Below are 15317 nucleotides of genomic sequence, written 5' to 3'. Positions count from 1 at the left end.
AAACCCCAATAGTTATGTAAAACTCTTCTATAAAATATCAGATAAATTAGAAAGGTGCTAAGATGAATGTTTACCTGTAGCGATGCACGAAGATGCCTTTAAAGATGGAGTTCATCATATTTTCTATTTCATCTTGATTTTCCTGAAGCTAAACACAAAAATACCCAAAGGTCACATTCAGTGTTATTCCTTTACACAACATTGTATTTCCTTATGTGGAAAAAGACAAAACAATAAATGGATTTTCAGATGTTTCAAGCAACTTATCATACTTTGCTTCTAAAGAAATTAACACCATGGTGAAAGTTGTTATACAGCTTTTGTATCGGATGGACGGACAGATGGATAAGATGGACGGTAAATTAATGAACGGGTGCAACACTTAGCTAACAGGAACACAAGTAAGCTCAGGAAACAAATCTTTTCCCCTTTCCATACTATTACAAGCCTGAAAAATACATAAATCAAATTCCATATTCTTCAAGACTGTGTAGGAACCATGTGAAGAGTCCTGGGCTCAAACTCACTAGCTGTGTCTGCACCTTTTATGTTTCTTTTCTTTTTGTTGCTTCCATTTACTTAGAATTTGGTTTTAGAATTGATTCAGGGATAATATCGGCGGAAACAAATCAATCCACCTCCTCTGTCTCGACAACAAAAACGTGTGAGATTTTGTTGGAAAAATTCTGAAATATTTAGAATGAATCTTGGGCAACATCTGTTCATGTAATTGGACATGGAGACGCATTATTTAGCTTCTACCAGAAAACTGCAAAGATGCTGAAACACTGAGCTCCTTTAAATCATGACTAAAAGCTCACATGCTTAGGGCTACCTTTGATTAGTATTAAGTGATCAACATATTTAATGTGTATTTAGTTAATGATACTGATAATGACATTTGACAAAATGTAAAATGCATTGCTTATTTCATAATTAGTGATCGTCTGATGTAAAGCACTTTGAGCTGCCTTGTTTTAGTTAATGTACTATACCAATAAACGTGACACAGAAAAAATAGGTGAAACGGCAGATTTAGCATCAACCAACCTCCTTCCTCTTCTGTAGCAGCAGTTCCAGCTTCTCATTGGCTCGTTTGCCGGCTATCTTGTTCCTCTCTGCCTCGTATTGTCTCTGAGTGTTGTCCTGATGGATGCTCAGGTTCAATGCAACATTGACTAGCGCCGTCATCAGCTTCATCGCTACACAGAGATAACTTGTATTAAATATTCAATACTGTGTTTGATCAAAAATCATTTTTCTTATTAACAAACCGATTTCCAACATCCTCGGTGAATACCTGCTAGTGTGGATGTGTGTCTGAAGGCTCGCACTTGGGAGTCCGACAGTCCGGTGAGGAGCGAAATGACTGTGTCCATCATGTACTCGTCATAGATGATGCTGTACTGACACTGGCGGATCAAAACGCCGATGAACTCGCAGAAGTTGTAGCGAAATTTTTTCCACATAGGGCCGGGCATAGTTAGAGGATAATCCCCACTGTCCTGTTGGCACAAGGTGAGAGAGTTTAACATCTGGACGTATATTTTGTACTACCGAATTAGGAGTACTAGGTTTTCGATTTCTCCCCAGACTTACTGAAACAGTGCCAAAAGAACCAACGACTCTGATGGCTCAAATTAGCATCACATTCCAATTGTAAATGTGGTCGTTGACCGTCAGGCCAGAAGGTAGGAGTGTGAATAGTCCATGTTGGGGGTGGGTATCTATGATACCAACAGGAGATCAGATCTCCTGTAGGTAATGCTCTTCAGTCTAGTTCTGAAGCATACATGAAGTGTTTTTGGAGAGATGTGACCTTTTGCAGCTGATGTTGTGCTGCATTATCCAGTCTAAGTCTAAGGAACAATTGTGCAACTGTGAGATGCGTTGAGGCCATTACCAGGGTACTTATAAGGTAATGGCCTTATGTACAGAACAAAAACAATCCTTCAGGTCATTTGGCCTATCTCTCGATGTCAAAGTGGAGTCAAGGTGGACTAACTCCAGCACTTCTAGTGATTGTTTTAGACAATTATGTGTTACACGGTTTTTCTGGGAGAAAAAAAAAGAAGAAGAAGAAGAAAACACCGGTACCTCATCAAACTCCTCTGTCATCTTACGGATGATCTCCGCATTCTGCATGTTCCTGAACATCTCTATCCTAACAGTGCCTGCAATCACAACAGCATGGGACACATTCTCATTTCTTGCTCCGGTCAGGTGAGAAAAGAGGTGATGTAAAAGTGAAGCTAAATTAGAAATGCAACCTGTTATAATGGGGTAAAATCTTCATAAAGATAAAAAAAAAATAGAAGTCGCACCTTTGCACCCTGAGCACTGGATGAAAAAGTTGATGAGGTCCAGCAGAGCCAAGTCTCTGTCCTGCTTGTATGCTTCAATCCACTCATCAACCACAGACTGCAAATACATAAAAAAAAGACAAATTTTCACGTTCTGTAGAAAATAAGCCTTTGACATGAGTAACTAATAAAAAAAAAATGGTTATGTCACATATTGTAATTTGCAACAAAGAACATTTTAAAACAGAATATACAGCCAGAAACTGTGCAATGGATTAAAGGACACTATAAATATTTCTTTCATGTATTATAACTTGGTTGTGTTGGTGAAAATCAGAAACTTTCAAAAGAAGAATCACTGCAGAGCTGTACATGCAAAATAGGAATTTATGGCTGATATTTTTGTAGTGATTATACTTTGAATCTTTGCTGAAAGAGCATGGAAGAATGGTCAGTTCTGCAGATGGATGGATGAAATATGAGATGACAGACTAATATATGAACAAATAGAGGAGCAAATGGATGATGGGTTGACAAAAGAAAACATGAATGCAGGATGAACGGATAGAGGGATAGGTGAATGAAGTCGAAGGAAAACAAGATGACTGACTGATGGATGAACACAAATTTAGGACTGTGAAACAAGAGAAAGTCTGTAAAGTCTGGAAAGCACAAGAAACTAATTCCATACTTAGAGATTGTAAAAACCTAAGATTAGTTGTTGATAAAAAAATAAAAAAGTAGGAAAAGATCACCTGCATTGCACTCTTTCCCAGTTTGACGACTTCAAACAGGGTGACGGGCTCCCCTCCGTTTCCGTTCTGTTGAGCCACGCCGTTTGCTTTCCCCCTCCCTCTGGTCATGCTCAGTGTCTTGTCTGTCGGAGACTTCCGGGGTTTCTTATTGGACGTCTTTAGAGAGCAGAAAATCAACAACGAAAAAAGAAAAACACTTGTAAAAAAAGGGGGGGGAGCAGCAAAAAGATGTGTGCACACATGCTAAAAACCACTCTTGTCATTTCTCATACAGATCCTGTTTCTTAGCACCAAGACAAAATCTTCTACCTGTGTCTGTTTTCCAGGCCTTCCTCTCTTCTTCTTGCCTTTCATCTCTGGGTCTTCCATCTCAGGCATGTTTATGCTTAAGCTCACAGTATCCGTCGCCCCAGACTCATTAGAGGAGTCCCTTAAAGAGAAAAACGCCACATTTTAGTGTTCGACTTCTTTAGAAAATCAAATTCTGAACACACAAACAGATCTCCCGTTACAAATACAAACAAGACTGCAAACTCTTTTTTTATTATTATTTTAAAACACAAAACTTCACATGTTTGGAGATCAAACCGAAGACTGTTAAAAAAAAAAAATACAAATAATTACTGTGGTGTTTCTCTTACTGTAGTACAGGAAGCTCCGAGGTGATCATCTTGGCTAGATGGGGAGCTGTTGACCTCTGCAGCTCTGCTTGTGAGCGTCTTCAGCAATGAATGAAGTCGAGGTGTGAACACTCTGGTACGGGATTGCCGGTACGAAGGGGGAAAAGGTCTGGAAGGGCGGGGAGGAGAGAGCCTTTTGGATGGACGGCGCTCAACTTGCCGGCACTTAACTCTCATCAGCTGTAGGATAGAAGAAAAAAAAAAAAGAAAGAGAGAGAGATGGGATATCAAAACCAGTCAATGTGGCAATGAAAGATGAATTTACATGCCATTTATACACATCTGGAAACTTGTAACAACTGTCACAGTTTACATGAGGTTAGAGGTCGCGGTCAGAGTGGCGCTGTAGTGCACGTGACTTTTACAGAACAATCAAATGACCAAAGAGAGACCATTCAGTCTGTCTGCTGAAACAGTCGTGGACATGGAAATGTGGAAAGGAGGACACCAACTGGTCAATTTGAGAACTACAGGCTCAAAATATTGCATAGTTTGGGAGAACTTGTAAAAAGAAATATGAAGCAACCTATTGTACAGAATTGATCAAAATATCAACTTATAATTAGTTTAAGCTATTTAGTAAATAAATTTAACTAATAACTGCATAATTGCATTTTCATGGTTTTGCAGTAGGAAAAAGATAAAAATAAACTTGAGAAAATTAGCAATTTGATTGCAGGTGTATGATCTAATGACACACTTAAAAGAATATTTTGTAGTTGAAAAGCAACAAAAAAAATCCAGCATAATAAAAACGTGAAAAAAAAAATAGTAAAATGGCATGAATACAAAACATTTAAACCATAATAAAAAAAATAGGTAGGCAATCACTCAACAAATTTAGAATCAAAGATAAAAAGTAACAACTTTTTAAACAAATCCACTAAAAGTAATAACTACACTGGGAGGAGCAATACCTCACTCAACCACAAGAGGCAGCATGCTCCACAAAGTCCTCCACCCCAAATCTCCACATTGCTTAATTGGGCTTTAATACAAGGGAAAACTACCTTTAAAAATATATACCAAGACCAATTTAGGCTACAAACAGCATCTGTTGTCATTCTGTTCACCTACAGAGGATTTTAGCATCAGATTTCCCTCAGAGTGTGTCAAAGTGCATGCGTGTGTGTTTGAAAGTAGATCTAGGCAACAGTAGGGGGCAGGCTAAGAGAGTGTGTATTTAAATGCTGCTTTCCACACAGTGTTTGTAGTGCGGAGCAGCATGGGAAGGAGAGCGCCTTGTTTCAACAGAAGCAGGCAGAGATAAGACAGGGGCTGTCCTCTGGCCGGGAGAGACCGGCCTTAGCTGAACGAGTTCAGACAAAACCCCGGAGGACTTTATTTATTAGGTTAGCAATCCAGCGAGACGTTTGTTTCACTGTAATAATGCCAGGTTAGGAGCTGATGTCCTCTTCTATTGGATTATGATACTTTTGCTGCACAGAAGACATATAAAGATATAGAAGCTTGTTTTTTATTATTGCCACTAATTCCGATCAGCAAGGAATGAGACAATGTGCAATGATGGCACTCAAAACTCTTGCACACACATAGACGCAGGTGTTAAATTGCATTATAAACATATATACCCTATAAACATATTTTTAAGAGCGCCGTCTAAATAAGACAGTTGTGATACCTAAACACAAATAAATAAGCAAACAAACGCAGCGCAGATCATTCACTGCTGTACATTCTTTGCATATTCATTTCATATCACATGATAATCACAAACGTAAGGATTTTATTATGCAAGAGGCCAACTCAAAGTAGTCAATGATTTTCGATTTTTTTGTTGCCCCAAACAAATATCTGAGAAGTGTGGCATGCTTTTGTTTTCAGCTTCACTCTGACACTTTTAAAAAAAAAAAAGAAGAAAAATTTAAAAATCCAGTGCATCAAAATGTTTTCAAAAGTGAGCAAATTTGTTACTTGTGTGATTCTCTTCCTCATCACAATTATGCACTACTTCCTACTGGTCTGAGACATATAATCCCAATAAAATACAGCTAAAATTGCAGTCATAACATGGGAAAAAAAGTGCCGAAAAATAGTTTAAGGATATGAATACTTTTATGAGACGGTACATGAGGGACTTGCAGATAAGTCTTTACACTGCTTTTTGCTTGAGGAGCAGAACACTGAACTGTCAAAAAATAAAAGAAGTAAGAAGAAATTCATGGCATATCTATGCAGCCTGAAGCGGCAGGTTTAATGTTTGAATTGTTTAGCACTTTTCCCTTCACTACTAGAGATGCCAACAAGCCCACCTCCACAGTCTGCAACTTACAGGGTGATCTACATAAGCTGCTGGCTCTTGTTTACCATATCATATTTCAGCTTTCTATTCATCACTGATAAGCCAAGTTTATCTGAATGGATTCTCACAACATGTCTTCATTTAAAAACAAACACAAAAAAAATTGTCTGAGTAACAGAGAGTAGGAAAAGAATCTGCCTGAATGTGGTAGTGTTTTTGTGTGTGTGTGTGTGTGTGAGTGTGTGTGTGTGTGTGTGTGTGTGCACGCTCGAGTGAGTAAGTCAGGAGTCGGCCTGACTCATTACCGACCAACAACTACATAATCCCAGACGTGCGCTCGTTTGCTTTAATTTTTGTGACACTTGAGCCCTGTGTGGCTTTCTCACACCTGCACATAAACAAACAGACGAATGTAGCAGCTTTGGCCGCGGGCTATTAATAATTTGCAGCCGGTCTCCCGGACTACTCTTCGGCTTTTGGAAAACAAAGCAGACATCATTGACAGCATTCACTTTGGAGCAGTCAGCTGTTAAAGTTTTTATTTTATTTTCATAGCTGCTAAAAGTGAACACAGATTGCGGCAGGTCAGAGAACTGTACATATTCAATCAAGTCCCTGAATGCATGTTATTTCTAGCGACAGAAATGCTGTGGCGTATTGATAGTAGCTGATTGCTGTCAAATTATTTTTGACTTCCCAGTTTGCTGAAATATTGGAAAACAGCCTAAAGCGATCCTGCTGAACCTTAGCAATTATTCCTCACACACGTTTCATTCCTAAAAATACTGATTTGCTGTCAAACTTTCTAAAGCTGCCTGAAAAACAAAGGCTGAGGCAGCTGACTTTTAGTTCAGTTCATCAGGAGAATTGTAATTTGAAACGTCTGGAACACATTTCACTTTGTGCCATTTTTTAAATTATTACTTTTTCATGCCATGGCTTTATTGAGCACACTCTAAACCACTTGTATCCAGTTTAAAAGAACATACCAGAATTTATTGCAATGCTATTGCTAAATATTCAGATAATTACTACAACGAACCCACATATTCTCTTTTCCATCGATGTTGCGATGACGATGGAGATTTGATATCTTTGGCAGCTGTCACAAAGATTTTATGACAATAAGGAAGTCATCATCCAGTTCCAAACATAAGGTCAAGGTCCCAATCAATGCACTTTTAAGTCAGAAGTGTCAGAATCTCTTATTTGACCAAACTCTTGGTACCTGATGTGAGGGAAAGCTGTGTGAACCGCTCCAGCAATTACATTTTACGATGTTCAAAGCAAAGCGCCAAGTTTATGAAGCAAGAAAAATGTTTCTGTATGTCTTGTCTGCACAATAATAACTGGACAAACACTGAAATAGCTGCATAAACATGCTAGCATATAAGTATAGCACTTCAGGTTATGAGACTTAAGTATATTCATGGGACTAATTTCAATGAAGTATTTCAAAGTGATTCACTGTTGGCAATCCCTAAGTATGAATGACTCATCGGTAAAGGTAAAAAATTATATTTAATAGAATTTAGACTTTCACTTCATGCAGTGTGTGAGTGCATTAAAAACAGTCTGTTTGAGGGTCTACTTATGAGCAAGCGCAAGAGACGAGTGAGCATCTGAGAGTCACTTAACATGCATGACATGTTCTCCAGGAGGCAGACTGGTGTTGCTATAGAAACTGGTGTGAGTCATGAGCCTGCCAGTGAAGGCACATTTGATTGGCTGAGTGGAAACAGGAGGGACCACAAAGAGGGGGAGAGCAGAACAGAACAAGCTTATTACAGGCCTATTTGGTGTTTCATTAAATATGACTTAAAGAGACCCATTGGAATCTCCTCTGCTGGTTAGAATTGTTTTCAAATATCTATAATGATGAACTCTGAAAGGTCAAATGAGCTTTGGACTATTAAGAACTGGAGGGTTGATCAAAACTCTGTTTAACCAAAATGCGAGCAGAGATTTAGAAAGGTTTTAAAGAGTTGCAATTGGTATAAACAGAACAAAAAACTTGGCACCGATTTATCTGAACAAAACAGATATGATGCTTATCAAAAAGGAAGCTTAGTGGTATCAATTTATTGATGCCATTAAATAATATTCAAAATAAACCCACATGTATAATTTTAATACCTGTATAAAAAGACCTGTATTGTGGCTACACCATCCAATTCAGCCCATTTATGCGTTTCTAAAATATTTCAACCTTGTTATTTTAATGACATACATGTTTATATGTGGTCAAGTTATGAAACTAAAATTTAACAATAAAAAATAACTAATATCCAGTTATTTTTTAAAGATATTTCTTAAGGCTAATATTTTTTGAGGTCTTACCATGGTAAGACCTCAGTACTTTCATTAAAAGTTAGAATACAATAAGTCAACCTAAATGGTAGAGTTCCAACTAATTTATTTTAAAAACACTGTCATTAAACATACTTAACTTTATTAGCCAATAAATCAAAGAGTTGATACCAGAATGTGTACATGCATGCTGTCGCGGAAACAAGTTATAACATTGACCTAGCAAGAAATTTGTTATATCTTGCTGCTTTCACTATAGGCATCGAGAAAGAACTAAGAGAAGAAAGGCAGTTCTGGGAAAATCATAAAAAAGTATAATTATAAAACAAGCATAGACCAGTTAGTATGTCAAGGATTACCTATAATTTTCACACTGTTCCTACTGTTTCAGTTCTTTTAATGAGTTGGCTGAGTAAATGCAATTGTGGCTGCATTTTTCTGAGGCTGTACAAGCAAAGTAAAATAATAAAAAATAAATCCAGCTGATGTGTCACACAACATCTTTCCACTAATTGGCTTTAAGATTTGCTTTTCCCCTATTTTTCAACAAGTAGTGCCGAAAAATTGTAACTTGCGTTTAAGACGATTTTGAATAACCTCCGTCTTGGGGCAGAAACAATAACGCTGGTTCCCCCCTTGCCCAAAAAAATAAAACTTATAAACTAAACATAACAGACTTTCACAAATTTGAAAAAACACAAGATTTTGACTCCAAATAAAAATGCGCGGATGGGCTCGAATGATTTAACTATCTGCCAAAAGGCCGGTCTTTAATTTTAGCCTTTCATGTCTGCAGCAAATCAGACCACAAACACAACTCGTGTCTCTCCAGCTGGTAATAACTCAGCATCACTTGAGAAAGTGAAACATGGCAAGTGTGACAACAGGTTGCTCATACCTGTCACACTGATACTGCCTACATTTCCAAACTAGAGCAGAGCAAAGGAAACCCTAAAGAAAATCTAACTTTTCTCTAGTAAAATCTAATAATCCTATCATTAAGACAGGTGACAAACAAAAGCTTTACGAAATGTTTTGGTGGTTTTTCCTATGATTTTAAGTAGGGATGCACAATATATCGACACCGATATCGGTGTTGGCCAATATTTGTCCTTTTTTAACATATCGGTATCGGGCCGATATGAACAACTGATAGTTATTTTAATCTATTTCAGGTTGTTTTTCCCCCAAAGGTGTTGAAACAGTAGTGAAATATTTATATATATATAATATTGATAAATATTGGTTATCAGTCTTATCAAAAATATTAATATTGGATATCAATATCGGCCCAAATTTTCATATTGGTGCACTGCTAATTTTAAGTGTGGATTTACTTATATGTGACAACACAATTGACTATACTTTCTATGATTTTATTATTTACTTACAGTTCGTGCTGAGTGATTTTGTAAAAATCAGCTAGCATCACATAAAATAGACCACACGACTTTCTGCTGCAGCCAGTCGGCCTCTTCTTCTTACAGCTTTAACCTGTACTGCATCAGCTATAATTGGCTGTTATCTCTTGAGACATGGTGTGATGTGCGCAGAGGGCTATTACTGTATTTTGTGGGAGTGCAGAGGGAAAAAAAGAACAAGAGTGGATTCTTTAACTAATGATATGAGGGAAAAAGAGTCAAGAAGTGGTTCTCACATTCTGTGCATGTCTTATGTATTGCCATTAATGCAAACCATGCAGAGTCGCATGCTATTTCTATCTTCAGAGTCAACAGAGCAGCATAATTATGAGAACAGAACAGTAGTTTTAAGTCCTTGAGGATGCAGATGCTTGCTTCAATAACTCCGTCTGAAGAATAAGTACATGAGGAAGTGACTAAATAAGGTCAACATTACAGGAACTGAAATGGTGATGCCATAAAAGCAAAGTAAAGAATGGAGATGCACAGAAAAGATGGTTGGTGATGACTGCAATTGGACGATATTCAGCCTGACTGTCACTGATAACCAGCCGCTTGGTCGAGGTCTTCAATAATTTATAACGCATTGTGAAAAATTTATCATAAAAATGTTGACTTATCAGAATGATAAGTTTCAATTGATGATTTTTGAAAACTATAAAAACTATCAGAATTGTTATTTTTAATCTTTTCTCCACTATTGGGTCCATTAAAGTGTCGACAAATATTAAAACATGATTAAAATGCAATTACTGTATGCAGTTTAGAGATAAGAATCACACTTCTTTAATTAAGAAGACGACCCTTATTACCAAAACCAAAACATACCAAAACATATAGGTGTGTTTTTCACGCACTGCTTGTTGTGTTATGATTGCTGTGACATGCAGTCGAAGTTGTTCAGTTGCCCAGACAGACTGGACAGAAGTAATACTGTTCTTAAAATTAAATTAATAGTTATGACAATAGTAGCACAAAATATTAAGTTACAATGTTAGGTCCTTAACTTGAAAGATGTGGTTCCTTCAGGCTGCGAGACAGTGAGTGAGAGCAAGACTTTCTGTAGGTAACAGCAAGCAGAATAGCACAAGAACATTACTCCGTTATTTGAGTTTTCAATTGCTCAGGGAAACCGCAAGGCAACGGGACAAACATGCATACAGATCCACATAATTTAGGGCTGTTAGTTTTTAAACAGCTACTAGTATTTAGCTGTAGTATTGTAGTACTTTGCAGACTAGGCTTTTATTGTGACAAAACTCTGTAATTTATGGTTCATATACTTTTCTCTCTGAATAAACTTGAAAACCCCTTAAGTTAACACAGCGTCTTCGTTAGCACACTTCCTTTGAGGAACATGAATTGTGTAAGCTCAGTAAAACGAGATTAAATTTCCTCACACCTCAGGTTGCAAATATGTGCTAAAACACACACTTTACATATTTTTAGAACCTTTTACTTCGCTTCATCCATTGTGTTTGAGTCACACTATCATATCTATCTGTTAATTTTATAGTGAAGAGTGAATGTGTGCAGGTAATTCCTTATTTTAATATATTAAACAAGTCCAATATAGTATGTTTAAAAATAATACAGTAATAGGTAGATATGTAGAAAGCACATTATGCAATTAAGTTTCATTGTCGTTTTATGCGCCCCTTTAATTCTTCATCTTAGTGCCTTATTTTTAATATGATTTTAAGAGACTGTCAGATTAGTAGTCATTGCTCTATAGGGAATTCAAACAGAGCTGTTTTTGTAACACAAGCCACATTTAATCGCTTATTTAAGATGCTAAAAACATCTAAAAAGGTGAACTCTGTCATATTTTGTCTTTTAAAATTGGATACCAGCTTACACAGGAACTGCTCTGTCATACATAGCAGTGGGACATTGCCTCTGCTCCTGATATAAATAATAAATTACTTTTAGAACATGTTTTTTGAATGATACTTTTGTATGTTCTTGTGTTATAATTCCTAAAGAGACACCAGGACTAGCCAAAAATGGATGTGAACATGTCGAGGGGAAAAAATCATGGAAAATGTTATTTCTAGTAAGGAAATTATTAGGTCATTGTAATAAAGAGAGGACTTTTGGTAAAATATTTTGTGCACTGATGAGGCAAAGGCAGAACATTTTTTGGAATCCTGTTGCATTTTATAGAAAGAAAATTATGTCTAGAGTCAAACATGGTGGTGGCTGCATTGCTGCCTCAGAACCTGGACAACTTGGAAACTTTTCTCAACTATGAAACCCTGAAGAGTAGAGTTCAGTTTGTTTCGTCTTCCTAAGTTGAGTTATGTTATTGGGAAAGACACCAGCAAGCCCACCTCTGGATGGCTCAAAGTAAACTACATGAAGGCTTAGGAGTCCAAGTCAAAGCTAGATATTTAATTCAACAGAGATGCAGTGGAGGACCCGAGGCATCCTGTTCACATTGGAAATCTTCCAATGTTAGTAAAAACAATGCTGCGAAGAAAAGTGGGACAAAATCTCTACCCAGTGGTGTAAAAGACACATTACCAGTTATTGAAAATGTTTTATGGTAGTTGTTGCTCTCCTTAAGAAATGAAATAATCATTTCAAACTTACACTTTGTGTTTCCTCAAATTATCTTTCAAATTAGAATTTGTTTGGATAGCTGAAACATTTAATAGTGATAACAAAAAATTTAAAAGCAGAAGAAGGGTGTTTACTTTACACTGTAGATATGAACTAAGGAGGGATGTGACTGGCCACATGACAAAACCAGCTTAAGTTTCCTTTACAGTCTCGTTTCTACTCAATGCTAGTAGAGACGAGACTTGCCAAGCAGATGCTAGATCAATCTCAAGCTAAGGGGCATTACCTTGATACTTTAGTGTGATTTGAGATATGAGGCATGCAAACCTGGCTGCACAAATTGACACCTATCACCTTAGACGTTGGTTTCCACAGCAACAAACTCTCTACATTTCTCAAACAGTAATTTCAGCTCACCAGGAATTGAACACTTATAAATTCCCCCCCTCCTAAAAACCCATTTATCCAGACAGTTCAAGCTTTGGGAGAATTTGACCCACATCAGCCTCAGCCGTTATCTGTAACTGTAAACCTCGCTCTGCATCTGCTCTCACCTACCAGACTGTGAACTGTCTGCAATGCACTGTTAACAACACACTAGGCAGAACGAAGATGCAGCAAGAGAGAGAGAAAAAAAGTGTCAGGATCGAGTGCATCGGCGAGCAAGAGATTTGCTTCTAAAGATTAACGCTGCCGTGTCAAAGGTAAACACAGGCAGGTCAAGAAATACTTTAGCCTGGGTGGATTTAAAAGGATTTAATTGAGTTGAATCTTTGTGGAGCTTTTGGATTGAGGGATCATCCCATTAGTGGAGAGTGAGAGCGTTCACCCTCAGATTGCTCGTTAACAGTATATGTAACATCTCCAGTGCAGTTTATTGTTACTGTGAAATGCATTATGATTCGTGATAAACACTGCTGGATGATGTTTGCAAATCATAAAAAAATAGTATTTTGCAAAGTGTGAATTTTAGTATTTGTTCCACTGATTAGTGCAGCTATCAAAATAAATAGATACATTTAAAAAATCAATATTGTTTGGATAAGATGGTTTTAAAGTTTTTAAAATGGATATAGGATTTCTAAAACAAACAGGAAAAATATTTTCCCAAAAGCTTAGTCAGCTTACAATTTACTGGAACCATAACGAAACATGCTATGACTTGCCTTATCAAAGAGTCCTATCAAAACAGATGCAGTATTGGCAAACCACTTCAGCAATTTCACTACATGAGAAAATCCTCAGAAGATTTGAGGAGTGGCCTTTTCAAATATTTTTGCAAATAAATGAAAAGAAGAATTGTGAGTAAATTACTGCTACTTTTACAAAACGTAAAAACTCAGTTAACTCTAGATTGGATGAAAAGTGGCTAAGCTGCAAAAACGAGTCCCGATAGTTTGGGGACAAAAACGACTCACACAGAACATTATGTTATATTGAATCAAACATAGTATTATTTATTCAATTTGAGATACTTTACTTTTTTAACAGTAGCTTAAACATGCAATTAAAAGTTAATTGCAGATAAAAATTAACTTCAAAGGACTCTGAAGCAGCTTCTTTATTTCCGAATCAGAAGTGCAGATACTTGACTTAACAGTAATTTGTAACAACACAATGCTTTGACGCAAAGTCTGAGAGTTAGTACAAAATGAAATGATAAAACATGGGTAGAAAACTTAACGTCTGCACCACTTACAGCTGCAATCACAGTTGTCCTGTTTCTCATTACATCCGTCTGGACTGAACCAGAATCCAGACAGTTCGGTCTAAAAACATTTGTAGCACTGTAATAAAGTGCTACAAATGCACTACTCAATAACAATTTGAGTAGTGCTGCAAATAAACAAAACAAAGCAAATGTCCTGATTGAATGTGGTAGTGATTTTCACTACCACATATGTATGAGCAGATACTGCAACCAGCACCGACGTTTGTCATTTCACACCCATCCACCACCTTGTTATATGCAGTTTAATGTGATCGTGTCACTTTGCCAAGCTCTATACGAGACGAGTCTTGGGATTTAAGGAGGATTTCACTGACAGGCAGCAGGAACACGTCCATGTGTGCCTCAGTAGAAAACGAGCAAAATCAGATGGCGATTTAGAATTTGTTTAAAGCAAATGTATTACCCAGTGTACTTAAAGCATCAAGGTCACAAGAGAAGAGTTGAGAGCCGCAGTAAAATAAAATCTCTCACTGACAAGGGTTGCAGGAAAGACTTAAACCTGACAGCAAATCAGTATTTCTGCTTGACACTCTGTACTTTAATAACTCAGTCTAACTGGACAGTATATGCAGTTCTGAATATAATAAAACTAGAACAGTTCGATCTTTCTGTCTGACATCATTGCTCTTATGGCTGAAATCTGATACAGATAAAAAAAAAAAACTAAAGGTGATATGCTTAATGTAACTATCCAGGTTCAAAACTATATTATTTGAGCAAAAGAGAGTCCTATAAATCTTGTGCATAACAGAATATATTTTTTGCTATTCATAATCAAAGCCAGTTAGTTTATCTAACTAAAAACCTGCAGCCACAATCAGATAAGAAAGTCTGTCCTCTTTATCCTGAAGTTCTTTCGATATATCTCATTGTGAAAAAAAAAAGAAGAAAAGAATCAGATTTTGATTATGGATCACTAGACAAAGCCAAGAAAAAGAAAACTGTCTAGTTTTAATCACTGGTCAATTTTAATTAACTTAAAATAAACATTTAATTGTAGAATTTTTTTATCTCTTGAAATTATCTTAAAATTCTTAAGGCTCTTTGGTCGTAAATCTGTTGAATACAGTCAACAGCCTCACCAATGATAACGTTCCTCTTTGAACGATTTAAAAAAAAATAAAAAATACTGTCCATTTTTTGTTTGGGGGCGGTGGGTTACCAAAATCGGTGATTTTGGTTTAAGTTGTTATAAATTACAATTTTACTTGTATATTTTTCTCCTAATATATTTTTTCACAAGTGTTGATAAAACAATATAATATTTGCCAATCCACATGCCAGTTGG

At 36.8% G+C, this 15317-nt stretch overlaps 1 protein-coding gene across 1 annotated transcript in view; it reads right to left on the bottom strand.

The window, feature by feature from the left end:
• Positions 1 to 15317, bottom strand: part of stag1 (stromal antigen 1) — a 44208-nt gene that overhangs the window by 13241 nt on the left and 15650 nt on the right. The window contains exons 2-9 of the mRNA XM_023352968.1: positions 3700 to 3918; positions 3368 to 3488; positions 3059 to 3214; positions 2325 to 2421; positions 2098 to 2174; positions 1301 to 1505; positions 1051 to 1202; positions 75 to 148 (exon numbers count right to left, since the gene is read on the bottom strand). Coding sequence (XP_023208736.1) covers positions 75 to 148; positions 1051 to 1202; positions 1301 to 1505; positions 2098 to 2174; positions 2325 to 2421; positions 3059 to 3214; positions 3368 to 3488; positions 3700 to 3728 — 911 coding nt within the window. The 5' untranslated portion in view covers positions 3729 to 3918. The remainder of the gene's footprint in view (positions 1 to 74; positions 149 to 1050; positions 1203 to 1300; positions 1506 to 2097; positions 2175 to 2324; positions 2422 to 3058; positions 3215 to 3367; positions 3489 to 3699; positions 3919 to 15317) is intronic.

This window comes from Xiphophorus maculatus, chromosome 19, assembly GCF_002775205.1.
Source record: "Xiphophorus maculatus strain JP 163 A chromosome 19, X_maculatus-5.0-male, whole genome shotgun sequence".
NCBI lineage: Eukaryota > Metazoa > Chordata > Actinopteri > Cyprinodontiformes > Poeciliidae > Xiphophorus > Xiphophorus maculatus.
Note: the sequence above shows the minus strand (reverse complement) of the source record. Positions and strands in the feature narration are given on the sequence as shown.